The sequence below is a fragment of the Hemicordylus capensis genome, chromosome 1, assembly GCF_027244095.1.
Source record: "Hemicordylus capensis ecotype Gifberg chromosome 1, rHemCap1.1.pri, whole genome shotgun sequence".
Taxonomy (NCBI): Eukaryota; Metazoa; Chordata; class Lepidosauria; order Squamata; family Cordylidae; genus Hemicordylus; species Hemicordylus capensis.
Window position 1 is genome coordinate 223,927,088 of NC_069657.1, and position 26,707 is coordinate 223,953,794.

The 26,707-nt window shown below is 44.2% G+C and overlaps 1 protein-coding gene across 5 annotated transcripts in view; it reads left to right on the forward strand.

Annotated features, from left to right (window-relative positions):
* Positions 1–26,707, forward strand: part of NRP2 (neuropilin 2) — a 261,021-nt gene that overhangs the window by 162,833 nt on the left and 71,481 nt on the right. For all 5 annotated transcript variants that reach the window (XM_053281642.1, XM_053281625.1, XM_053281633.1 and 2 more), the window contains 2 exons: positions 22,202–22,464; positions 24,810–24,906. In XM_053281642.1, coding sequence (XP_053137617.1) covers positions 22,202–22,464; positions 24,810–24,906 — 360 coding nt within the window. The remainder of the gene's footprint in view (positions 1–22,201; positions 22,465–24,809; positions 24,907–26,707) is intronic.

Here is a 26,707-nt window from a genome sequence, read left to right on the forward strand (position 1 = left end):
CCCTTTTGAGCTCCACCAAGAGGCCCCCCTCTGGCCTTGAGGGAAGCCCTCCTCCTTCCATGCTTTAGGGAGGCCCTTCATGAGCCCCCCTCCTCCTTTCAGCCCCTACTCCCCCCCGCCCCCATGCCCACCCCTCTGCCCTCTTTCCTGTGCCTCCATGTGCATGTCTGGGGTGGGTGGGAGCCGAGCGGGCCTCCTCCATGCAACCAGTGGCGGCGGCTAAGCCCCTGGCCGGGCCGATGAGCCTCTTTGGGCCTGCTGGAGGCTGGAGCACAAGCAAGCGGCTCCTGTGAGCCTGTGCAGTGTGAGTTTGGGGTTTCGCAAGCCATGATGCCTGAGGAGGCTCACCAGCCCAGCCAAGGGCTTAGCCGCCGCTGCTGGCAGAGCAGGCCCGCTCGGCTCCCACCCACCCTGGCCACGCATATGGCTGCAGAGGAAAGAGAGCAGTGGGGTGGGCGTGGGGGCATGGCAGGGGGCTGCAGGGAGGCCCCCCCCAGGACATTTGGAGGTCCCCTCCCAGTGCTGAGGACTGGACTTGATCCCCGAAGTCCCTGTCCCAAGTGCGCCACTGCTCCTGCTCCTGCTACAACAGCACTGAGGAACTACTTCCAAGGAACTCCCAGGTGTCCTGGGGCAGTTTGATAGCCACTGATTTGCTGCAACATTGTGAGTACTGAATAATACCCTTTAAAGCTGGGAGGATTTATCCTCCTCTGCCTGCTGATCCCCAGTGCTTCTTGGTGATTGGCCTTTCAGAGGAAAGGGATCTGGTGCCATATACTTTGAGAAGAGGGGGGAAATCAGAGTACTGAAGAAATCCCTATGCAGACATGCTGCTATAGTGATTTCTGACACAACATGTTGCTGGAGCGATTCCTGCATCTTGTTCATGTCAAAACATGTCATGTGAATGGATCATCCATGCAATATATTTGGTAGGTGAAACTGTGGACAGCAGATGGATTTTGGACAGTTACCAGTAGCAGGATTGTCTATGAGAAGGTTGCACAGATAACTGATTGGTGCAACGTTGCCTCAGATTGGTATATGTTTCCATTTTTGCTGGTAGGGATTAATTCTACACACTTATTTAACTTCCATATTTGGTTTTCCTTGCTGAGACCTGAAGCAACCATGTGGTTTACAAAACAGGCTGGTATTGAAAGGAGCAGAGACTGTCTGGGCATATCGTGGGTTGACACTGGGTCACAGAGTGCAGCTGGGGAGGGGGAGAAACGTTTTCATATTTCAAGTGTTTATCTCTTCAGCATTTAGAGTGCTTTAGAAGATTAATATCAGAGGATGACTGTAGCCTTAGGCAACAGGAGAGAACACTTAGAGGCAGCCCCAGACTTGGTAACCCTCCCCAACTCATTTGCTATAATAATGTTTAATTAATATAATAAGCCTCCTGCAAGTCGGCAAAAATTACTTATTTTTATAACCCAGACTCAATTTTTCATTCCATTTCCTCTCCCCTGACACTTCTTATAATTAATGGTTCTTGTTTTTTGTTTTTGTTTTTTTTGCCCCTTAAGAGTCTGTGTCTCCTTTATGTTTTGTAAAGAAGCAATTTGCTTCAGATTACTCTTGTACAGGTTACCATTCTGCATGCTCAGAGTATTCCCCCAACTCTGCCATCTCCAGTTTATCCCTTCTGTAATCCTCTCACACCCTTTCCAGCAACAATCACATGATACATCCCATCTGCACCTCATAGGGGAGAGCTTTGTGGCGGGAGAAGCAGCGTCTTTGATTCAGGAAATTAAGCCAGTCTAAGGCTTATCCTTTAAAAAGACAAATAAAATCCCTTCCTAAAGGTGCGCTTCAGCATGAGGGAGCCGGCAGCTTCTTTTTATTTTTTATTTTCCCCATCTGATGTGTGTCAAGTAATAGTTTGGTTGGGGGTTTAAAAGGGGACATTGGATGAGAAGGTGGGGTTTGTTATGTATGAGTGTGTGTGTGTGTGTGTGTGTGTGTGTGTGTGTGTGTGTGTGTACAAGTCTTATTGATTGGAGAGAGTTTCAAATATAAGAATGTGTTTTAAACAGTGGAATATCAAACACTGATGCTGCCGTGTTTACTGTACATCAAAACGTTTGTTTTAAGTTTTACTTATGCTTTAATTTTATTTTTACACAATAAAGGAGGTCTGGAGAAGAATATAGTCTGATTACAATTTAAATATAATAGCAAATTCATAAAATAGTGCTGGGATGAGGTGGCCGGCAAGGATGTGTATGGAGGGAGGGTGGGTGGTGGGACCTGGAATGTGAATGACTATGAACTCTTCCATCTGGGATTGTAAAGAGATTGCTGGGGTGAGTCCTGGCACTACACAGGCTTGGGTGGAGACAAAGAACAGACAGCTTTCGAGGGAGAGCAAAAAACTGGGGGGTAGCAGGGAGCACAGGAAGAGGATAGTGGTGGGGAAATAAAAATGGGCTCTTGGAGTGTGTGCTGGCCAAGTATTTTGGCCATTGCTTAATTTCTCAAAAAGAGGTGCTAGGGTTTAGGCCTATAACTTATACCAGTCCAAGGAATATGTGCCCTGTAAGCCTGTGTGTTTGTGCGCGCACGGGCAAACCCTAGTAGTTCAGCAGCACATGTTCAGAAGCCCATTTTCTCACATATTTCAAGACATTAAAAGAGCAGAGCTATAGCAAGCGGCTCATTCAAAGAGACTTAAGGGTTTTTCTCAGCCCCTCTATGTGAGGGGCCTGCAATAGGTCGCCTTGAGATAAGTGCCAGGGATTGAATCAAGGACCTTCTAAAAGCAAAGCCTGCGCTAAACTCAGGATTAATGCCAGGCTGCGGGGGACTCCCCATGGTACCCTGTCCCCGCTCCAGGTGACAGCATTCCATAGCACTTGGTGGGGCTTGCAGTGGCTACCACCAAGTGCTCCAGGCCTGTGTTGGCACTCTGCCATCCAGGCAGGTCTCTCCACAAGGGTTTGGGGTGGGGAGGTTTACTTGGGCAGCAGAGTGGCAGTGATGTGGAACACTTTGCAATGGCCATGCTGGGTTTTTGTTTAATATTGCCGTGTGCGTGCTCCATTGATGCATTACACAGCAATGGGATGAGGACATTTAGCTGTTGCTAAAAAACAACAACCCACACATATACCAGCAGCATACACCAGCAGCCAGCACATCTGCTGCGAAGTGCTCCAATCATGCTCAGGGTCTCTGTTGCTGTCCAGGCTATCAACAGAGTGGAGCACTGGGCAAAGCCTCAGGACGGAGCCAAGGTCCTGGGCCCTTTGCCAGTGCCTGACTTGGCTGTGCCCCCGCCCCGGCTCTACGCCTGGGTTGGAGCCCCCCCACTCAAGCAGTAGGTTGATGGTGCACTGAGCAATAGAATGTGTGCATTGGTGGGACTGTGGCCCAGTGCATAATTTGCACTTGCTACAGGCATGCTATTAAAATAAACCTGTATTGGGTATGCCTTCCCTGCATGCAATATTAAGAGTCTATCTTCCCCTACCTGCAGCCTCAGTGAACTTTTTAAAAAAGATTGTTGAATTTCTATACCACCTTTCATTAATCTCAAGGCGGTTCACACAAAAGTTAAAACAAGACTACAAAAATCACACAATTAAAATATTAACTAGAATATAAAAATACAGATCTGATTAAAAGATTTAAAACAAGCACAATATAACTATAAAAGATACAAAGCAGCAGCAATAGAAACAATAATATAAAAGCCTGGGTAAAATGCCAAGATTTCACACCCATTCTAAAAACTAAAAGTGATGGAGACGAAGGAGTGGATCACCAGGAGAGCATTACAGAGTCTGGAGGCAACAAGTGAGAAGGCCCTGTCCCGCATGCATGACAACCGAGCCTCCCTCATTTTCAGCACCTGGAGCAGAGCCCTCCCAAATGACCAAGTGAGCAGCAACCTTTGGGAACAGGCAGTCCCACAGGTATCCAGGGCCCCAAACTATTAAGGGCTTCAGAGCAGCACCTTGAATTGGAAACAGATTGGCAGCCAGTGCAGCTCTTTCAAAATGGGTATGATGTGATCCCAGTGGGCAGCTCCAGAGAAAATCATAGCTTCCACATTTTGCACTAGCTCCAGTTTCTGAGTATTTTTCAAGGGCAGTCACACATAGAGCACGTTACCGTAATCCAGCCGTGACGTGACTAAGGCATGGGTCATTGTGGCCAGATCTGCTTTCTGAAGAAAGAGATGCAGCTGGCACACTAGCTGAATCCATGCAAAGGCACCCCTGCCCACTGCCTCCATTTGAGCTTCCAAAAGCAGATCTGGGTCCAGCAATACCTCCAAGCTGACATACTTGCTCTTTCAAGGGGAGTGCAACCCCATCCAAAACTGGTAGAATCTCAACCCGACTGGCTCTCCTACTGACCAACATTACCTCCATCTTGTCTGGATTCAATCTCAGTTTATTAGCTCACATCCAACCCATCACGACCTCCAACCCCCGATTCAGGACATCCACTGCCTCCCTAGGATCAGGTGACAAGAAGAGATAGAGCTGATTGTCTTCTGCAGTCCAATTCCCCGGATGACCTCTCCCAGTGGTTTCATGTTAGGGCTGCCATATTTTGGCCTTCCAAATTCCGATGCCAGATTTGCATATTATGTAAATTGGCATGAAAATAATTTTGCATATGCAAATTATCAGCTGCACTTTCCAGTTGACTTGTTGGCTCTGGATATCTACCAACAATAGTCGAGGAAGATATTGTTGCCTGACCATTTTCCTTGCCATATTAACAGCAGCAATAGAACAACAACTAAAAATGCACAGCTTTTTAATTAAGGCTGCAATTCTGTACACATTTATTTGAGAGAAGATCTGATTGACAGTAGGCATGCATTTAAAATAAAGCCAAGGAAGTCCTTAAACATTACAATACACACCTTGGTAGGCAGTAGTGATTCACATCAAAAGCAAGCTATCCCCTTAACTGGATAGAGATCTCCTGCTGATAAAAACACAAAGACAACATTCCTCAGAGGATTACTATACTTGTGAAAGTGAAATACTCCCAGCAAGCCTCCTGTACTACCTCTCTTAATTCAAGTCCAGTGGTTGAGCCAAATAGTGACTGCATGTTTTGCTCCATAACTCTGCTTCTACAAGGGCTAGAGCTAAGCTTTTGCTTTTTCTTTTATTTAAGAAAGCTGGAATCTGGGCGGATCTGGGTGACCTAAGCAATCCGGGTGAGATGCTTAAAATCTGGGTGAAACTTGGAATTCTGGGGGGCATGGCAACTCTGTTTCATGTAGATGTTAAACAGCATGGGGGACAAAACCAAACCCTGCAGGACACCACAGGCCAGTGCCATGGAGCCAAGCAGTAGTCCCCCAGCACCACCTTCTGGACCCTTTCCCTAAGAATGCATCAGGGGTGCAGAGACTCATAACTGGTGGGTAGTGATCCATGTGGTAAGTAGTTTGTAACACTGTGGCCAGGTTCCAGTTGCCACAAGAAGGCTGTTTTTTTCTGTGGTATCCCTGTAGCAACAGCAAGATGCTAGCAGCCTTGTGATGCTGCCCTTGAGACTGTTGAGAGTTCTGTGTCTCTCTCTCTCATGCTTTTGCAGGAACCTCTGAGCACTCTTTTGCTTCAGAATTGTAGCCCTCAGCCTTGTGATGCTGTTGAGGATACACCACCACATCTTGTCTGGAGGACAGGGGCACCAAGACCTCTTTTGCTTTATGACATGAGAAACCAAATGCTTTCCTTTTACCTTGCAACTATTTGCTCATTTTATCAGCTTAGAAAAATCAATGTGTTCTTTCTTTCTTTCTTTCTTTCTTTCTTTCTTTCTTTCTTTCTTTCTTTCTTTCTTTCTTTCTTTCTTGGATTCTATTATAATATGCTAACTGGGAAGAAGAATAGTGATATTCTTCAATTCATACTCTCACATTCTTCTGAGGTTTTTCTGGTCACCCCCTTCTATGCATAAAAATCAGCATCAGGCTCCAGGCAAGAAAGAATGAAGACGTTCTTTCTGTTTGGAGAAATTTCTGTCTTGAAATCTGCCAGTGTGCACCACTACCACCACCACCCCAACCCCCATAAGCTGTTGGGCAAAGGAAGGCAGATGTTTTCAGTCTAAGGGCAGGTCAAATGGTGTGGTTCAGAGGTGCTGAAGGACCCTTTTCCATTTAATATAAAGGTCTGTGGCTGTAGAATAGAATAACACTTTTGCACTCCATAGAAAGAAGCCTGATGCAGCTCTAAGAGGCATGCAGAAAATGCCCTGGTTTATTTACAGGATGGCAATACAAAGCATTAATTCAATTAAAGAGAAATAAAGAACTGGCCCTTGCCAAATGCATGCATGCACAAATAAAAGGAAGGAGCAATATCATTTGCAAGGCGTTTGATTGGAAAAGTATGCAGAAGGAAACAGTCGATCCACCTGTGTCCTTTGGTTTCCATTCTGTGTTGTGTGCGCAATTGTACAGTCACAACTTTCCTTTGACTCCTTGAGACACACACCAATATCATTCCATTTTTTCCAAGATAGTCTTTCAGGCAGCTTGGTGTTTCCTTTTTTAGCCCCATATTCCTTGTGCCTTCAGTTTCACAGATTATCTCCATGCCATCCCACTGAAAGCTCCCATTACAAATTCAAAGAGCCCTGTTGATGAAGTGGAGCCAGGCTGGCAGGTCAATGTCATTTGCCCATTCTCTCCCTCCCTCCCTCCCTCTCTCTCTCTCCCTCCCTCTCCAATTCTTTTCCAGGGCAATGGAATATGTATCCTTTAGTTCTTATGCCCCCGGGGAGGGGGGGATTGCAAATATCCCCCCCCCGCCAGAGATTTCAACATATTTTCTGTAGGCAAACAGATTCCCCTGTTAGTTGCAGTGAGATAATTTACTGCCGTTTTCAGTAAAATTGGGAGTAGACAGTTTTCTCAGGCTCCAAACCTTCCTTCAATGGAGCCAGCAGCAAAAGTCTTCTGGGTTTAAGCCAGCCAAGGCAGAAGATACCAGGGAGGCCGTACACATACTGAGTGAATATTTACACAAACATGCAGAACCTTGCAGATGGACATATAGAAATATATGCATGTGGTGGTGATAATAGGTGGCATTCTGTGCAGCATTAGGCTGGCATTAGGGACTCAATGGGAGAAGAGTTGCTCCTGCAGTAGTGAGCATGAATACAAGGTTTGCCTCAGTTTGCATTTGGATGGGTGGCTCCGTGTGAACCAAGGTCTACTATAAGATATTCCCTTTTGGAGATGGAGCCATAGCTTAGTAGTAAAGCATCTACTATGCATGCAGAAAGTCCAAGGTTCAGTCACTCCCCGGCATCTGCAGTTAGGGCTGGGAGAGACTGCTGCCAGAAAACATGGAGAGCTGCTGCTGGTCAGTGTAGACAGTACATAGCTAGATGGGCCAGTTGTCTGACACAGCATAAGGCAGCTTTCTGTGTTCCTATCATATGTAACAGGGCAGTTGTGCAGCGACTAAAAACAGTTGCACAACTGCCCTGTTGCACAACAACATTGGGTCTGCCTTTCATGTAGCACAGCATCCTGGCTGGGTCCCTGATTAGATATGTGAAGGCCTGGGGGGAAATGAAGTTGGGTGGGGGGGTATTAAAAAAAAACCCAAAAAGAAAAAAAACCTTGAGGCTCTTCACACGATAAGTGTGAAGAGCTGTAAGGGGGGTTGCAGGGAGAGTGGGCTTAGCCCGCTCTCCCTGCAGACAACCAAAAGGCAGCCCTGGGTGGCCGAATCGGCCGCCCACATGACTGCCGACTCCGTCATGGAGCCGGCAGGGGCTGTGGGGATTGGGGGCCGCATGGCCCCCGGAAGTTCCAGGATGCCCCATGCGAGTGCATGAGGCATCCTGGAGAGACCCCCTAGCCCGGGAGGCTGCTTGCAGCCTCCCAGTCGGGGGTCTACTTGTGTGTCACTGCATGCCACTGTGACACACGAGCAAAAAGATGAGGTTAATGGAGCGCTCGCTCCGTTAACCTCATCTAAGGGAGGGGTAATTAGGTGGGCTAGCCGCCTTGGGAGAACTGGGCTCACCTGTGAGCCTAGTGGTTCGCACGATCCCTCAAAAGCATGCTAAGCTCCCTTAGCCCTCTTTCCAGTGATTGTGAGAATAGCTTCCTTGTGTTTTTTCAGCCCCACCCCCCATTCTCCATCCCTGCCCCCATTTCCCCCCAGGCCTTCATAGATCTATCCCTGATACCATCATACATAGAATGCTGTCTAATAATGATAATGATAAATAAGGTGGTGGTGGCGGTGATGCTTAGCATTTATATAGCACTAGAAATGGTTTAAAGCACTCCCCACATACATTATCCCAATAATAATTACAACAGCCCTGTAAGGTAAACCAGTTGCATCTATGTTGCATTGCACTGAATGGGTGGGAAGAAGTTAGGGCCAAGGAGAGAATGGCTTGCATAAGATAACCTAGTGAGTTCATGGCTGAGCCAGGCTTTGAGCCATGGATTACCTGGCTCACACTCTTAGCCAACACACTACTGCATGAGGTGCAGTGTGCATCTGTTCATTAAGGTCCACTTTTGCTCCCATTTGCAGTAATGAGGTATCCCACACGTGGTAACAGTTGTCACATATACTAGCCACAGGGCTTTCCCTGACTATATGGGTCTTAGGACAAAGACGATGTTGTCCAGTTGGGTCTGCCTGCACCCTTTCTGGCCCTAGGTCAGGGGTTCCCAACCTTGGGTCCCCAAATGTCATTGGACTACAACTCCCATTCTCCTCCCCCACAATGGCTGAAGGGAGTTGTAGTCCAAGAATATCTGGGGAATCCAGTGTTGGGAAGCCATGCTCAAGGGTTGTACATATACACTCTTCCTGCTCCATGCTTAGTATTATCTTCTCCCAGTGGGGTCTGCTTCCCATCTCTGTCCCCCACTTACCTTGGGAAAGGGGCTCTGTGCTCTAGCAAAGAGTCCTTCTTGTTTTAGCAGCAACGATCAATTAACCATTGCTTTAAAGCAGGGGCGACCCAAGCTTTGTTGGCCACTGTGACTGAGGATGATGAAAGTAGTGCTCTGATGGCATTTGGGGGCCCAAGGTTGAAAATCCCTGTTTTAAAAAACAACATCAATAAGATGGATCTTTCAGTGGATCATTCCAGCATATTTCTTAAGCAGCTTGTATGAAGTGCGGGGGGCAGGGGGAGTCAGTGCTGGCACAGCAACTGCACATATGTGCAGATACGATTCAGACAGCTGCAAAGGTGTACACAGGGCCTATGAGTCTGTGGAACGTGATCTCACAATTAGTGTAAGTCTTAAGCGGCTGTGGCTGTAAGCCTGATTGCTGGAGGTATTCATTTGGCTATGATAACAGGAGGACTCCAGTCTCCAGCTAAATGTGATGGGAGCTGCAGTTGCTGTGCAGTTCAGAAAAATCAGGCTTAATGAAAAGCGATTGACACGCTGGGCCTGATCATCTTACTGGCTCCCTAAGATTAGATTAAGGGCTTGATTTTGTGCAGACATGCAGTGTTTTTTCATTGATTTGGCTGATAGATGGATTTTTATTTAGAAATTAGAATGGTGATGACTTGGCAAGTAAATTAACAGGTAATCGAATTGAGGAGGTTTTGCTATGAGACTAAATGCCCACCTGGTATAAATATTACATTTATTGATGATTGATTTGTCTTTATCAAAACAAAAGTGTGCCAGGTTAAGAGGGATGTCATGGAGAGAGGGAAGGTATAGTTTTAGAAGTATCAGGCTTGCATTGGTCTGGCTGTGAATTTATGTGTCCATCATTATTGGTATTTAAGAGCTTTTTGCAGTTTAACTTCCCAGAAAGCAAGAATTATGGATCTGTTGTCCCAGTTTTAAATACCAAGGAAACTAGTGCCTTCGGCTCAGCAAGTGTCTTTTTAGATGACACAGTTAGACCTTTTTTCTCTTAACACGAATGTAAAACCTACATTGGTAGGAAGGTACACAAAAATGGCTCTCCACTGCCTTCTGTACCTACATTAACAATATTCACATGTGCTCACATTTTTTCAGGAGAGGCACAGAGGCACTTTTAGGACTCTGTGTCACATTCCTTCAAAATATTTAAGAACATAAGAACAGCCCTGCTGGATCAGGCCCAAGGCCCATCTAGCCCAGCATCCTGTTATCCAGATGCCTCTGAGAAGCTCACAGGCAAGAGCTGATGGCATGCTCTCTCTCTCTTGCTGTTGCTCCCCTGCAACTGGTATTGAGAAGCATCTTGTCTCTGAGGCTGGAGGTGGCCTATAGCCCTCAGACTAGTAGCCATTGATAGACCTGTCCTCCATTAATTTGTCTAAGCCCCCTTTAAAGCCATCCAAGCTAGTGGCCATCACCACATCCTGGTGATGGCCAGGATTTCACTTAGGACAACTAAGTGAAATCCCTGTTTCAACTAGGGCATGCACAAAAGCCTTGGCCTAACCAGACACTGAACCCATGTGAACCCAGACACTTTCAGCCCATCCCTTTTGTAAAGCAGATGAGCTAAAAGGCAAGCCAATTTTCATTTCATAAGAGTCAGTTCTGAACAAGATGCAACAGCCATGAAAAATTCAAGGCAAATTGTTGTAGGTAGAAGTTGGTGGTGATGACCTATAGATTAAAAAAAACAAAAACATTTATTCTCTTTAGCAAGATGAAGAAGGTCCTGGTGGGACGTGGAACTGTTTTATGTTTGCAAGCAAAAGAGGAGCTGCCTCTTTAATTACAGAGCTAGGAAAGGCTAGCCCTTCCAAGGAAGAGATGCAGGTGAACAGAAATGTTCCACCAAAGGCTCTTCAAAACTAACACCTGCAAAATGACCAGTGTCCACTAAAGGAACAGGGTGTTTCTCATGTCCCTAAGGCTTGAGGCTGAATAATGGATTTGAGTGTAACCTACACAGTGTGTTTCACTGAAGAATGCCCCATCTGTGCTGCCAAGCTCATGCTCCTTGGATATCTTCCTTACAAACTAGTTGTTTATTGGGGATAGCTTAGATAGTGTAACAACCTTGAAGTAAGCCATCACACCACCCTACCATCTGAGCAGTGAGATTCCCAGTTCCTATTGTGCTAACCATTTCCCAGGCATTTCACTGAAAGCAATGAGAGAAAGAGATACACTCACTGAAAGCCGCTCGTGTTAGCCAAATGATCTGGCTGGCTGGCTGGCTGGGAAGACCAGCCCGTGATTTAACAAGGTGCTCACATTGCACTGTTGTTTGCTTAGTTGTGCATTCCTGCTGCTCTGGCTGTGTTGAATCCAGATGCTCCCATAAATCTCCCTCTGAAGCAGTAGCTGCAGAAGCAGCAATAGCAGCAGGCAAAGATGCTGGAACTGATTTGCCCTCAGCCCTGGGGGGTCGCCCTTTTGAACATTTGATGCCGATTCAGTGGCAGCTTTATCTGCTCTCCCTTGACTACAAATAGTTGCCTTTTAAAATCAAAGAGCCAGGGAGAGGGCTAATACACATGTCTGATCCTGAAGGTATTGATCAGAAGTTTCTGCAAAATTCTTTCTTCAAATGGTTCAGTATCAGAGAGGTTTTTATTTCTCTCATCATGTCAGGTGCCTCCTTTCCTTTGGTGCTGTTCGCTCTCCTTCCATTAACTGTATCAAAAATATGAATTACTGGAATGGCTTGGCTCAGGCAAGCTGTTTTGGCAATTAGCTCTGTAGTGGGTCTTGTTTATTTGGTCTCTGCAGCACATCCACAAGGTTTTCATTAGATTCCTCCAGCTATTAGAGCTACCCTCCAATTTCATCTTCAAGTGATACAGGATCAAGTAATGCCTACAGCCTCTCTCCAAAATATAGTATGAAGCTCTGGAGCACATGCAACCAGATCACAGATGCAGGTGGGAACCGATGAGTTGCCCCAAAGAGTAAGCTCAGGTGTACATCAAAGCTTTTGAAACTGCCCAAAGACATCAAAAGTGACCAGTTGCTTTAAAAACCAACTCTTACTTAGTGTGGTGTCTTATCCATAGGTTTCCATCTTTGATTAGTGCTGGTCATAATTATTTTGGATGGCTGCTTTGGTTTTCTTTAGCCCCATTTTCTCTCTGTCACAGATATCTTCTCAGTTGCAAATATCCCTGACGCTACATTCCTTCCCTTGTCTTGTCCAATTGTTATGGGGACAGCGCTTTGAAAGGGAGAGATACAGGGCTATTGTACTCTCTAGCAGCTGCATAGTAGGGAGAATTTCAGCTAATGGCTCTTCCCCTTTCACTGCAACAAGGGAAAGCAAATTGGCCCATCTGAGCCTCTGTTAAAGGTGTAAATGTTTTGGAGCAATCGCCTTATCGTCTTGATGACCCAACCATAGGGTGGCCTTCCCTTTTACTTGCCTTTGCTTCCACAGGTTTATAGAGCTGGATCAAATGGGATAATGGAGTCTTCAGTTTTCCTTTTCAGGTTGAGTAGATAAGTCAGTTGGCTTTGCCTCTAGCTCCGCCTCCCACTCCTCCCAGGAGGTGGACTTGGTGGTCTAGTTTCTTTTCACCTTTTGCTTGCTTTTACACTTTGGAACCTAGGTGGCTTACATGGGATATGGCTGTTGGGGTGTCCTGGACCTTTTAAGTCATGCTTTCCTCTTTCAACTGATATATCTCGTCTCTTGTTCATTTTGCCATTTGAACGAGAGTTTTTAGGTCACAATTCCAGCAGTTTCCATAGATCTTGGATTTCAGCTCTTACCAGGGCTTGGTTAGGCTTCTAGGTCTGACCTGTGCTGTGGCTGTTGTGCCATGTAGGGCAAAGTTGTTGGCTATTGACTTGGGCATGGTTTATTATTTGCTTCTGGGGCAATCTCTCCTCAGCACACTCTTACTTTTACTGGTTTTTAGGTGATGGAACAACTGGAACAACTGAGCAGGGATGTAGCTAGGGAAGAGGCCTGGGTTCCCCCCCCCCTTTCCAGAGGCCCCTTGGAGTGAGGGAGATAATGAAGAAAATAGGGAGGGGTGGAGCTGGGGGGCCCTCAGGAGAAGGGGCCCCCCGGTTCTTTGAACCCATCCACTCAATTATAGCTACACCCCTGCAACTGAGTTTCTGTATTCTTTTCTAGGTCAGACAAGCTGAGGCAGATACTTTGCCTTATGCTTTCCACTCCTTACATACCCTACCTTGTTTGTCTTTTCTATTCTTCCATCCATTTTATGGGTCTCCAGTCTCAAATTTTCACTTGGATTTGTGTGAGGGATCCCAGCTTTCACCTACACCTGGTTCACTGGAGTATGTAGTAGTTTTCTAGGTTCCATCCCACACACTTTATTTCCTCCATTAGGTGATATGTGGATGGTTTCCCCCAACACCTCATCCCTTACAGGAAAAGGCTGGTGCCACATGCTGGAGCAGAGTTACTTGGGTGGGTGGGGCAAGCTCCGACACCTACCCACCCCCATTTCTTTCGAATTGGAGGTGGCCATATACTGGGTCCACCATAGTGAATGGCCATGGACACAAGCTGGGGCCCTCACCTGGAATGGATGAATCCCCCACTCAGGCTTCTCCTCTGGCAAAGACACAAACCCTGCCAGCCAGCCAGAAATCCAACATATAACCCCTTTTATTAGTTGCCATCCAGGTTGTACAGGTTCTTTTTATCTTTATCATTTTTTTTAAATGACCAGAATGACCTGAGATCTTATAATGTGGCTAAGTTCTCTTTGATAGCCAGTAAAATCCACCAGGAATTCATTAAGAATCATTGTTAACTAATCTGTATGCTTAAGTATGTGCTTAAGCACTGTGTCATAAATCTGTAGGTCATGTAGGGTTTTTTGTTGGACTTCTGTTTGTAAACTATGCTGGTCTGTGATCATAATAAAGGAAACTGAATTGAACATGGCTGCTTTGATCTCCCATAAGAACAGAGTATTTCTCTCCTATTGGTCATAGTGACAGATAAGTCAGAGGGGTGGCAGAGTGTCTGGACGAATTTCACTTAATTCCCTTGATACAACTCCTCTCAATCCAGTGACACTTTGATTACATGTTTTTAATGAAGAGGGTTGCATTATGATAGTAGCTGCATGGATGTAGAATTTTTGATGCTGGAGTGACACTTGAGTGCCTGACACCTATTAATTTCAATGGAAGATAAGTGCCTAAGAGCAATTTTGCGTTTGAAAAACCTTCTTCTTGGGAACTGAGCGCCTATCAATCTTGATGTCACTCACTTTTGGAGATGGGGTTTCTGAAAAGTAGCTTGAGTCAAAGTCAGCCACAAGCTATCCAGCTATTTCAGTAGGTACAGTGACACAGCCTAAGTTTCTTCTTGATACAAGTCCAGCCTCACCAGAAGCAAACGGGATACCATATGGTACCACATAGAGAACATTCAGATGACTCAGTGTCTCATTACATAGTTATTATTTTTTGTAGCCCCCACATGGTAGGATTCAAGCCTGTCATCTTAAACATCTAACAGTTTACTGGATACTTTGATATGGTTCCTTTTCATCCAATTTACTATGCAGTGGTTACAGAGGGAGGCTCAAGGAATGAGTGAAGGGAAGTATTACAATAATTTTCAAAATATTTAAAAATATGTCTTCTTTTTTTTAAGCATAGATTTTTTTTAACCTCCTGGAATCTGGCCACAGCTCTATAACATATGTCAGTTAATTTAAATATATAGAAATTTAAAATTGCCCAAGCAATGGAGACCTCATCTTCCAGGTTCAGACCAGCCAAAGGACAGAGCATAATTACTGAACTGAATGTATTAATCTTTGCATTGGGCCTAGGCTCTCCCTTGCACACTGATGAGAACCTGAGGAGACACAGACTTACTACCTCAATGAGAGCTGAACCTTCAGTAGCTAACTGAAGGGCTTGAGGAGATAACTGAGAGTGATCATTTGTGGTCAGATAATTCTTCATTTGCCCAAGGGTCTGAACTATATGATACCTGAGTTTCTATTTGTTCTTTAATAAATCAGTCCCTCTCCTCCCCTCCTCTCTTAGTGGTCTAATTAAACCAACCACAAGGAATTCCAGTGTGTATTTTCAGCCTTAGTATTGTAAGGGGTCCTAGCCTCAGTATTCTGCTACAGTCAGCCTGCCTGCCTGCCCCAGTCCAGCCCCTGCCTCCGCAGCAGCCATTCATCATTTGGGAGGCGGGAGAGCTCTTGCCGCCATGCCATGCTGCTGCTGCTCAGCGGTGGCTTTAAAAGATATTATTATTATTATTATTATTATTATTATTATTATTATTATTATTATCAACAACAACAATAATACAAGCCACAAACACCTGGGCTATACCTGTTATCAGATACACTGCAGGAATAATAGACTAGACCCAAGCAGAGCTAGAGATGCTAGATCGTAAGACCAGGAAAATCATGACCATCAATCATGCTCTGCACCCCCGCAGTGATGTCGATAGGCTATACCTCCCTCGCAGCTCAGGTGGAAGAGGAATGCTGCAAGTCCATCAAACAGTAGAGGAGGAGAAAAGAGGCCTTGAAGAATATATCAAGGACAGTGAAGAAGATGCACTTCAAATGGTCAATAATGCAAAACTATGCAACACCAATGAAACAAAGCAGGCCTACAAGAAAGAACAAGTCAAGAACCGAGCAGAAAAATGGAAAAAATAAGCCACTGCATGGTCAATATTTGCACAATATAAGTGGAAAATCAGACATCACCAAGACCTGGCAATGGCTTAAGAATGGCAACTTGAAGAAAGAAACGGAGGGTTTAATACTGGCTGCACAAGAACAGGCACTAAGAACAAATGCAATAAGAGCAAAAGTAGAAAAGTCAACCACAAATGGCAAGTGCCGCCTTTGTAAAGAAGCAGATGAAACCGTGGACCACCTAATCAGCTGTTGTAAAAAGATCGCACAGACTGACTACAAACAAAGGCATGACAAAGTAGCAGGGATGATACACTGGAACATCTGCAAAAAATACAAGCTACCTGTAGCCAAAAATTGGTGGGACCATAAAATTGAAAAAGTTGAAGAAGATGAAGATGTAAAAATATTATGGGACTTCCGACTACAAACAGACAAACATCTGCCACACAATACACCAGATATAACTGTAGTCGAGAAGAAAGAAAAACAAGTGAAAATAATTGACATAGCAATACCAGGGGATAGCAGAATAGAAGAAAAAGAAATAGAAAAAATCACCAAATACAAAGATCTACAAATTGAAATTGAAAGGCTGTGGCAGAAAAAGAACAAAATAATCCCAGTGGTCATTGGCGCCCTGGGTGCAGTTCCAAAAGACCTTGAAGAGCACCTCAACACCATAGGGGCCACAGGAATCACCATCAGCCAATTACAAAAAGCAACTTTACTGGGAACAGCCTATATTCTGCGACGATATCTATAACAACAGCAACAACATTGACAATAAAATTCTGGCATCCCAGGTCCTTGGGAAGGACTCGATGTCTGGATAAAACAAACCAGTCAATAACACCTGTCTGACTGTGTAAAATAATAATAATAGTTATTATTTCTTGTTTACGCAGTCAGACAGGTGTTATTGACTGGTTTGTTTTATCCAGACATCGAGTCCTTCCCAAGGGCCTGGGATGGCTGAATTTTATTGTCAATGTTGTTGCTGTTATTATTATAGATATTGTCGCAGAATATAGGCTGTTCCCAGTAAAGTTGCTTTTTGTAATTGGCTGATGGTGATTCCTGTGGCCCCTATGGTGTTGAGGTGCTCTTCAAGGTCTTTTGGAACTGCACCCAGGGCGCCAATGACCACTGGGATTATTTTGGTCTTTTTCTGCCACAGCCTTTCAATTTCAATTTGTAGATCTTTGTATTTGGTGATTTTTTCTATTTCTTTTTCTTCTACAGGTGAAACTCGGAAAATTAGAATATCGTGCAAAAGTCCATTAATTTCAGTAATGCAAATTAAAAGGTGAAACTGATATATGAGACAGACGCATTACATGCAAAGCGAGATAAGTCAAGCCTTAATTTGTTATAATTGTGATGATCATGGCGTACAGCTCATGAAAACCCCAAATCCACAATCCCAGAAAATTAGAATATTACATGGAACCAAGAAGACAAGGATTGTAGAATAGAACAATATCGGACCTCTGAAAAGTATAAGCATGCATATGTATTCAGTACTTGGTTTGGGCCCCTTTTGCAGCAATTACTGCCTCAATGCGGCGTGGCATGGATGCTCTCAGCCTGTGGCACTGATGAGGTATTATGGAAGACCAGGATGCTTCAGCCTTCAGCCTTCAGCTCTTCTGCATTGTTTGGTCTCATGTCTCTCATCCTTCTCTCAGCAATGCCCCATAGATTCTCTATGGGGTCAGGTCAGGCGAGTTTGCTGGCCAATCAAGCACAGTACACTGTATACTTTTCAGAGGTCCAATATTGTTCTATTCTACAATCCTTGTCTTCTTGGTTCCATGTAATATTCTAATTTTCTGGGATTGTGGATTTGGGGTTTTCATGAGCTTTACGCCATGATCATCACAATTATAACAAATTAAGGCTTGACTTATCTCGCTTTGCATGTAATGCATCTGTCTCATATATCACTTTCACCTTTTAATTTGCATTACTGAAATTAATGGACTTTTGCATGATATTCTAATTTTCCGAGTTTCACCTGTATTCTGCTATCCCTTGGTATTGCTATGTCGATTATTTTAACTTGTTTTTCTTTCTTCTCGACTACAGTTATATCTGGTGTATTGTGTGGCAGATGTTTGTCTGTTTGTAGTCGGAAGTCCCATAATATTTTTGCATCTTCATTTTCTACAACTTTTTCAATTTTATGGTCCCACCAATGTTTGGCTACAGGTAGCTTGTCTTTTTTGCAGATGTTCCAATGTATCATCCCTGCTACTTTGTCATGCCTTTGTTTGTAGTCAGTCTGTGCGATCTTTTTACAACAGCTGATTAGGTGGTCCACGGTTTCATCTGCTTCTTTACAAAGGTGGCACTTGCTGTTTGTTGTGGATTTTTCGACTATTGCTCTTATTGCATTTGTTCTTAGTGCCTGTGCTTGTGCAGCCAGTATTAAACCCTCCGTTTCTTTCTTCAAGTTGCCATTCTTAAGCCATTGCCAGGTCTTGGTGATGTCTGATTTTCCACTTATATTGTGCAAATATTGACCATGCAGTGGCTTATTTTTTCCATTTTTCTGCTCGGTTCTTGACTTGTTCTTTCTTGTAGGCCTGCTTTGTTTCATTGGTGTTGAATAGTTTCTCGTTATTGACCATTTGAAGTGCATCTTCTTCACTGTCCTTGATATATTCTTCAAGGCCTCTTTTCTCCGCCTCTACTGTTTGATGGACTTGCAGCATTCCTCTTCCACCTGAGCTGCGAGGGAGGTATAGCCTATCTACATCACTGCGGGGGTGCAGAGCTTGATTTATGGTCATGATTTTCCTGGTCTTACGATCTAGCATCTCTAGCTCTGCCTGGGTCCAGTCTATTATTCCTGCAGTGTATCCGATAACAGGTATAGCCCAGGTGTTTATGGTTTGTATGGTGTTCCCGCCATTGAGTTTGGACTTGAGGATTTTTCTAACTCTCCTGATGTATTCACTTCCAATTTTTCTTTTAAATTCAGTGTGTGCAATTTTATCAGCCTGGAGAATGCCCAAGTATTTGTAATGTTCTTTCTCTTCCAGGTTCTTGATGTTGCTTCCATTGGGCAGTTCTATTCCTTCTGTTTTTCTTATTTTTCCTCTGTTCATTATTAATGCAGCACACTTGTCTAGTCCAAACTCCATTACTATATCGCTACTGAATATACGGACAGTGTTTAGCAGTGATTCAATTTCTGACTGGGACTTTCAATACAACTTCTGATCGTCCATGTAGAGTAGATGGTTTATTTTACTAGATGTTTTAGATGTTTGGTATCCAAGGCCCGTTTTGTTTAGTATTTGTGAAAGTGGAGTCATGGCGATACAAACAACAGAGGGGATAGTGAGTCCCCTTGGAAAATACCTCTTCTAATGTTAACCTGTCCAAGTGTCTCGCCATTGATTGTTAACTGTGTACTCCACATGCTCATTGCTTTAAAAAAAAAAAAATCTGAATGTTTTTGCTGACACCAGTTGTTTCTAAACATTTTAATATCCATGTGTGAGGCAGTGAGTCAAAGGCTTTTTTGTAGTCAATCCATGCAACACTTAGATTGGTTTTTCTTCTCTTGCAATTTTCTAAAATCATTTTGTCAATCAGCAGCTGGTCTTTTGTGCCTCTGGTGTTCGGGCAATTTCCTTTCTGTTCAACTGGAAGCTGTTTGTTAGTTAATAAGTGTTGCATTACTTCATCTGCTATTATTCCAGTTAACAATTTAAACATGGTTGGCAGGTAGGTTATCGGTCTATAATTACTTGGAACTGCACCTTTTGCTGGGTCTTTCATTATGAGATGAGTTTTGCCAGTTGTTAGCCATTGTTCAGTATCACCTCCTTGCAAAATGTGATTCAACTGTTTTGATAGTTGTTTATGAAGGCTTGTTAGGTGTTGAAGCCAGAAGCCATGCAGTTCATCGACGCCTGGTGCAGTCCAATTTTTAATTTTCTTTGCTCTTTCACTTATTAATTCTGATGTTATTGTTAGATCTTGCATTTGTTGGTTACATTTTTTGACCTCTTTCACCCAGCCTGCTTTTTAATTATAATCTATTGGATTGTCCCAGAATTGCTCCCAGAATTGCACTGTTTCTTCTTTATTTGGTGTTTCTATGTTTCTTGCAGTTTCTCCTTCTATGCTTTGGTAGAAACTTTGGTGGATTATTATTTTAAAAGTGGTTAAAAAAAAGTGGGAGAACTTGCATCCCGAATGGGACAAGCATTTTCCTCCCAAAATGTGGGACATCCCGCATAATGCAGGACTGTTGACAACGCTAGGAGTTAGTCCTTTCTCAGGATGTTGGTGTTGCCTATTATCTAATAATTTTTAATAGCTTGATTCTGATGTTTACCTGATCCTTGATGTTTACTTAGAGGTTTTTCAGACAGAAACTTTGCTGTGACTTTACTTTGTGAGGGTGAGTGTGCATTGATTTACATTTTGGCCAGTTTTACCCCCAAGTCTTTGTGATATCCAAATCTCCTTGGAGTGATCTTTTAAAAGGAAGCATTTAGGGCTGCCATCTTTTGTTTTTTTCTGGCTAATTATTTGGGCTCTTAATATAGCTGCATATTAAAAAAAATGCAACAGGCAGAAATTTGACAGGCAAAGCAGCTGTCATGATTACAGCTCTGTGCCAGGAAAAGCTGTACCTGTTGATTCCCCACCCCCAGGATAAAAAGGGTCAACCCTAAACACATCCTACATTCCTGTTCTCCAACCAATGCTTACTGAAGGGCAGAGTTTTACCTTCAGCTAAAAAGAGCCCCCTTTTCTCTGAAGAACTTCAGGTGTTTGAGTCACCTTTCCCTAGATCACTGACAGCAACAACTTCATCCTACTGTTTGTGCTTGAGGGCCAATCATCTGCAATATGAAGAAGGGGGAAGAAAAAGAGAAAGTGAAAGATGATGAGCACCATTCTGCGTCATGTATCATCAACTAAATTGTCAGCTTGGCTCTGATTGCAAAGTATTTACTTGGGGTGATATGGTTGGGGGAGACCACAAGATAATGAGCCCCATACACAGCTTGCCTTTCCAGTCCTAAAATGAATTGGTAATGTTGGCGGGTTGCAGGGTGGTGGTTGTGATCAGTTTCTGACTTGTAAGCTGAGGCAATTTGAGACAGAATAAATATGAACCCGCCCCCCTCCCCACAATGTCATGATTACAGAGTCAATGTTTCCTGGACTATTACAGCACTTTCACTTGTCCTAATTATGTCAATCTTTTGCCTTAAGCTTTTCAGTGTCTTAATCAGCAGACTTCCATGCTTATGACTGCTGGTGAAATAGACATCCTCCTTACTGATCTGTCTCAGTCAGTGTAATATGCTGTCTCTCTCTTCATACTGTGGATATTCCTCTTCCAAATACTAGTCTCCCTGTCCTGGCTTTTGTGTAGTATGCCGCACATGTCTCATCTGCCATATTAGTGATTTGCTGTATTTTGTGGATGCAGAATTAGTCCTTTCGCAGGATGTTGGTGTCACCTACTATCTAATAATTTTTAACAGCTTGATCTTGATATTTACTTAGAGCTTTTTCAGACAGCAACTTTACTGCGACTTTACTTCAGGAGGGTGGGTGTGCGTCCACATATTGTCCAGATTTACCCCGAAGTCCGTGCGATATTTCAGAGAGCACTTAACACAGACGGAGGCAGTGGGAACATGCTCAACTGTCAACATGCCTCTTGAGCCCTGTTCAAACATTATGTTGTACTGTACTGCTGTACGTCTGTTGAATATAACATCTGAATAGGACTAAACATTATATTCAGTGCACATACAATGTGTGTACTTCATATGCATGTACAGATCTGAATGCATATACAGTTATTCAGACATTATGTTCAATGCACTTAAAGCAGTACACTTCCTATCTGTACCCTGCATTTCAGGGGGTCTGGTTCACTTTTAACATGAATGCATGCAAGGTCCTTTACTAAGAAACATGTACTGGTGTCCAGATAGTATACACATTTTCAGCATAATGTCTGAATGGGGCTCGTTAATAAATGCTATTGTGACCTGGATATCTGAGTCATTTCAGAGTGTGAAAGAAAGTGTTCTGAGATTACCTGAAAAACAAAACTATGGTGACAAAACTATGGTGTATATTGTCAGGGCATAACTACCCATTACTGAGGCAAACACAGATCTCCAACAGATTGCCAAGGTAACATGGGAGAATTTGCAGGGGAGAATTGGCAGGTGGAGGTATTTAACTCTTCTCTCATTCACCAGTTCTCCCCTGCAACCCCTTTCCTCAGGCTACCCTAGCATATTTCCAGTTTTGTAGCTTGACTGAAGAAAAAAAGAGGGGTGGAAAATGTCTGTGGAAGTGGTTGCAGAGGATAACTGGCAAATGGGAGAAAGGTGAAGCTTCTCCTCCCATTCAGAGGCAACCATGGGCTGGGGTACCACATTCCCCCCTCATAACATGTAGTTCCTCCCTCAGGTCTTCAAGTCGAGTTGGCCAGAGTTTCCTAGCAGGGTGGCCCATCTGTGGGAAAGGGTATGACAACTTGCCTGCACTCCTGTCTTGTAATCACTGTCCTTGCCGAAGCTGATCTGAAATGAACCTTCTCTTCCAACAGATGGCAACAGTTATTTGAAGCTGCAAAGCAGTGCAAGAAGAGAAGGACAACATGCTCGGCTTGCCAGCCCCATGATCTACTTGCCCAGGAGTGCTGTGTGCATGGTGTTCCGGTACCAGGTAGCCGGTGGGAGCGGGACGATGCTGCGGGTGTGGCGGGAAGCCACCCACGAGCACAAGCCACTGTGGATCATCCAGGAAGATCAAGGGGATGAGTGGAAAGAAGGCAGGATCCTTCTGCCTAGTTATGATCTGGAGTATCAGGTAAACATGTTAAGGAGGTTTGGGTTGAGATTCAAGTGGGTTTCAGCATTTCAAATACTTCAACAGATCCTCTTTCATTCATCATTAGAGAACATTGTTGAGCGGGGCCTTTTTCTTCTTCTTTGTGTTTTCCATGTTGCTATAGTAACTAAATGACACTGTATTTGTTATTCAGAATTTGCCTATTTTATACATAGATGTAGGTCTTTGTTCATACTGTCGCCTTTTATATTCCTAAGTCTCTCCTTTGCAAATATTTTTCCCCTCCCATTTTCTCTTAGATGATTATCAGGTAGTCTGACAAGGAGCTGCAAAACCCGTAAGGGATAAACACAAGTGCATCTTGCAACTAGACAGAGGCCGCAAGAGCTTGTCTAGATTTTTCTTTTTTTGGTTGTTGTTTTTTTAAAGAAAGAGAGAGTTCTTCTCTCCTATTCTGAAGGAAAGAAACAATTAACACTTCCTTGATGGGAGGGGGGCGATTGGGGTGTGAGAAATGAGCTCCCAATCTGGATTCAGTGCTTAGGCATCTTACACAACAGCAGAAAGCTGAGTTCAAGTAGATTATTTAGGAAGGAGGATTTAAACACAGACTTCAGTTGTAATTCTGTACTGGCAGAATTATATGAAATATCCAGCACTGAAATTGCACTCCAGAGAATCTCTCAGCAAAGTAAGCATATTGCCTTTGTGGTGATCAAAATAGATCTGGCCCTCCACGGCAAGCGTCTGTCTGTTTTATACTACTTGCACTTTCATGGCTATCCCCACCCCCCACCCCTGCAGTAGAATTCTAGGAATAGTAGGGCTTTTGGGGGTGGTTCTGAGAATTATTAGATCACTTTAGTCCACCCTCAGTCTACAGTTTCCAGGGATCCCTGGACAGAGGGGATGACTGTTAAAACAGTTTACATCTGCAGAGCAGATATGTGGTCAGAAAACATTCAGGAAGTATCTGCATAATGCTGGCAGACCGAACTGCTGTGCCTTGTATAGCTGCCTGCCTCCACTGCATGGCTTCAGGCGTGCCCCTGCCCATGTTTTCCTATTGCCTCTCAGTTACCCATATCCTCTTTCTCGCCTTCTACTGCAGCTTGCTAGAAAATCCTTCAAAAAGTCAAATCTTGGGTTTAGTATAAAGCATGCAAATTAAACTTGACAGGCACACTTGCACACATTGAAGTTGAGTTGCATAATTTAACAGCAACATGGGATTTATTTTTTGTTTTGTTTTGTTTTCTTGGTGCAGCATTTGCATTTCCTTGTATGAGAATTTGGATTTATCTAGCATGGGGTATGAACAGCATTGCTTCTTAATAGCCATTGAGAACAGGTAGAGATAGCCCCCAGCCTCGGCAAGACATTCTGGCAACTGCCTGCCTTTGGGATTCTAGCTGAATTGCCAAGGCTTCTCTGTGAAGTCCATGAAGGAGAATAATATGCAGGGTCAGATGGCCCTTCTTGTGTCTCTTGGGGAGAGAAGAGCTACAGCTGGGTAACAAGGCTGAACATCGCAGCATGCCATGCCTCCCAGAGGAGGCAAGCTGTTCTTAATTGCATGTTTAACCAATGAGTTATTGCCACCCAAAACAAAATGGGAAACATCCATAGTCTGTTACATCATAGACTTGATACATTCTCAGGTGACTTTCTTGGGAGCTACACCTAGACAAAAGGGGGAAAGCAAGCGAAGGTTAAAACTGTGATTAGAAAAAAAACAAGCTCATGTTCTCTACCTTCATCCCAGCAGGTTTATATTTAAGGTTTATGTATGATTGTCTGACTCTTTAGCACAAAACTAACAGACAGAGTTCAAAGTGACACTTTGCATTTGGTGACTGATTATATATCAGAAGAGTGATGTATATTTTAACTGTCATTCACCATGTGTTTTGCCCTATATATTTGCTGGGTGTGAGTCTGGAGAGTTGGGGAAAGAGGTGGGCAACAACCATGTTGCAGTTGCTTAGTGATTGCCAGATGTGATCTTCAACCACTTCTTGGTCAAACGGGGAGTAACTGGGAGTGCTTTTTAGGGCTTCTGGGAAATCGTAGTGTATTTCCCCCTTTGCCTAGCTTGCGGGTAACAAGCTGCTGATTGGATCATACACTGATGGGTTAGATAACATTTTGTGTTCTTCTGGATTTTTATGGAAGATATTCTGGTTCAAGTGTTTCTCTTTTGCTACAACTTCCACCATCACCTGGAGGGCTGCCTGAATCAGGACTAAACCCTGCCTTTAAAAAAATGATTCAATATGTTTATGTCCTTTCTTCAAAGGACACAAGGGCTGCTTAGGGACTGAAAGCCTCACACTCACTGTTCTGTTTGTATTTTTCCCTAGATTGTGTTTGAAGGAATTATAGGCGAAGGACATTCAGGAGAGATTGCCATCGATGATGTCCAGATAGGCACCGATAGCTCCTTGGAGAACTGTATGGGTATGTAAACATGCATCTCATCTGTAGCAGTTTTGATACTAGGGAGTAAAATGCATTTGATGCAGCAAGATAGGCAAGTTCAAAAGGGGGCTTCCTATACAGAGGCTTGGCTGTGCCCCACATAATTGTTCCTGAGGGTGCCAAGAGGCACATAACCAGTGTGCACAGCCCTCAGTTTATAGGGGGGCGGCCATGGCTTTCTGAGTTTGGGGTATATGTTGTGCAGCTTGTTCTCCTTTAGGTCTTCTGCCCGCCTTACACAAAACAGCTGTCATGTGGAGGATGCTTGAAATTGCATCCCCGTGGTGGTGACTGCTACACACAGCACTCTTTTCCTCTGCATGCGTATTGGCCATTGACATTTCTCCCCCATTGTAGCAAATGCCAGCCGGAAGATTTGATGGCAGCCTGGAGAGATCTGTATGGTAAGCATCTCACCTCCAGAGAGCAGCCATAACACTGATGCCGTTCCAAATTGGCCTTCGTATGGCAGCTGCTTTGTGTGAGGCAGGCCTTGTCCCTTTTCCATCCACTCAGTACCATTGGCAGTCAGTGCTGGAGTGATGACCCACAGTTTCATCCCAAAGCAAGACTGATGAACATAGTTCCCAGCGTGCTTTAGCAACAGTGAGACACACAGGAGTGTTGTGTTTAAAAATAAATACATACAGGAGCATAAAGACATATGATTCCCCCTACCTGCAGTCTGAAGAGAAATAGTCCAAGAATATATTGCCTCATCTGCCATTGGTGTGGAATGGGCCAGAGTTCAAAGACTACACAGGGAAAGCGGTGTGTGCAGAAGTAGCAGTGGATGTGATGGTGCCTTTCCTGTTCTCTATCTCTCATTCTCTGGTACAAACACAGAAACCACATTCTGTGCAAGACTCCTATCACTGGCTTTCATTGCAGCAGGGAAGAGACACAGCAGATAGCAGTGGAATTAAATTAATGGGAATAGGTTTGCCTATAACAAACATGAAACTTGCAAGTTGAATACAGTGTTAGCTCAAGACCTCTGTACTCCAGAGGCCAGGTGCCAAATTCCATCCTTCCTTGGGCACACCCTCCTCCACTTCTTTCCCCTTAAAAAAAAAAAAAAGCAAGGCAGGAAAGGATCTTCCAACCTTGTTATTGCTAGGAGTCAGTGTTCCCTCTATGGCATGCGCATGTGTGCAGGCTAGCATGTTTTAAAATGTCCACTCAGTTAATTTTAGATCCCACTCAGGTTTAATCAGGAAGGCCCCGCTCTGAATCTATGTGCACACACACTGCCTTGATACTGCCACCCAGAAGAAAATTCATTCTGCACACAGATGAAATTTTTTTAGAGAGAACACTGTTAGGGGTGTGCACGAACCATGGTTGAGCACATGGAGAGGAGTGAGGAACGGGCGCTTTAAGAAAAAGGAGAGCAGGTCCTTATCTAATCTCCGCCACCCCATGCAGCTTCCTGCTGCTCGGCCCAAGCACCCCCACATGGTGTCCATGCATATGGCATCCCCACATGCACAGGTGCCATTTGCATGGTCAGCAACACCAAGTTGATCACGCAAATGATGCCCGCCATGTGCATGCTGGTGCCGCGCGATAGTACTTAGGCTGAGTGTCAACCCAGCAGGAAGCTGCAGGGGGCGGTGGAGAGCAGAAGGGACCTGCTGCTCTCCTTTTTCTTAAAACTCCCGCTTCCCACTCGGCTGCGGTTCGTGCACGTCCCTACCTGTTGCCCCAATAATCTGTTGCCGAGGCGACTGCCTCACCTCACCTCATGGAAGGGCCACCCTACCTGCTTAGCTCATAT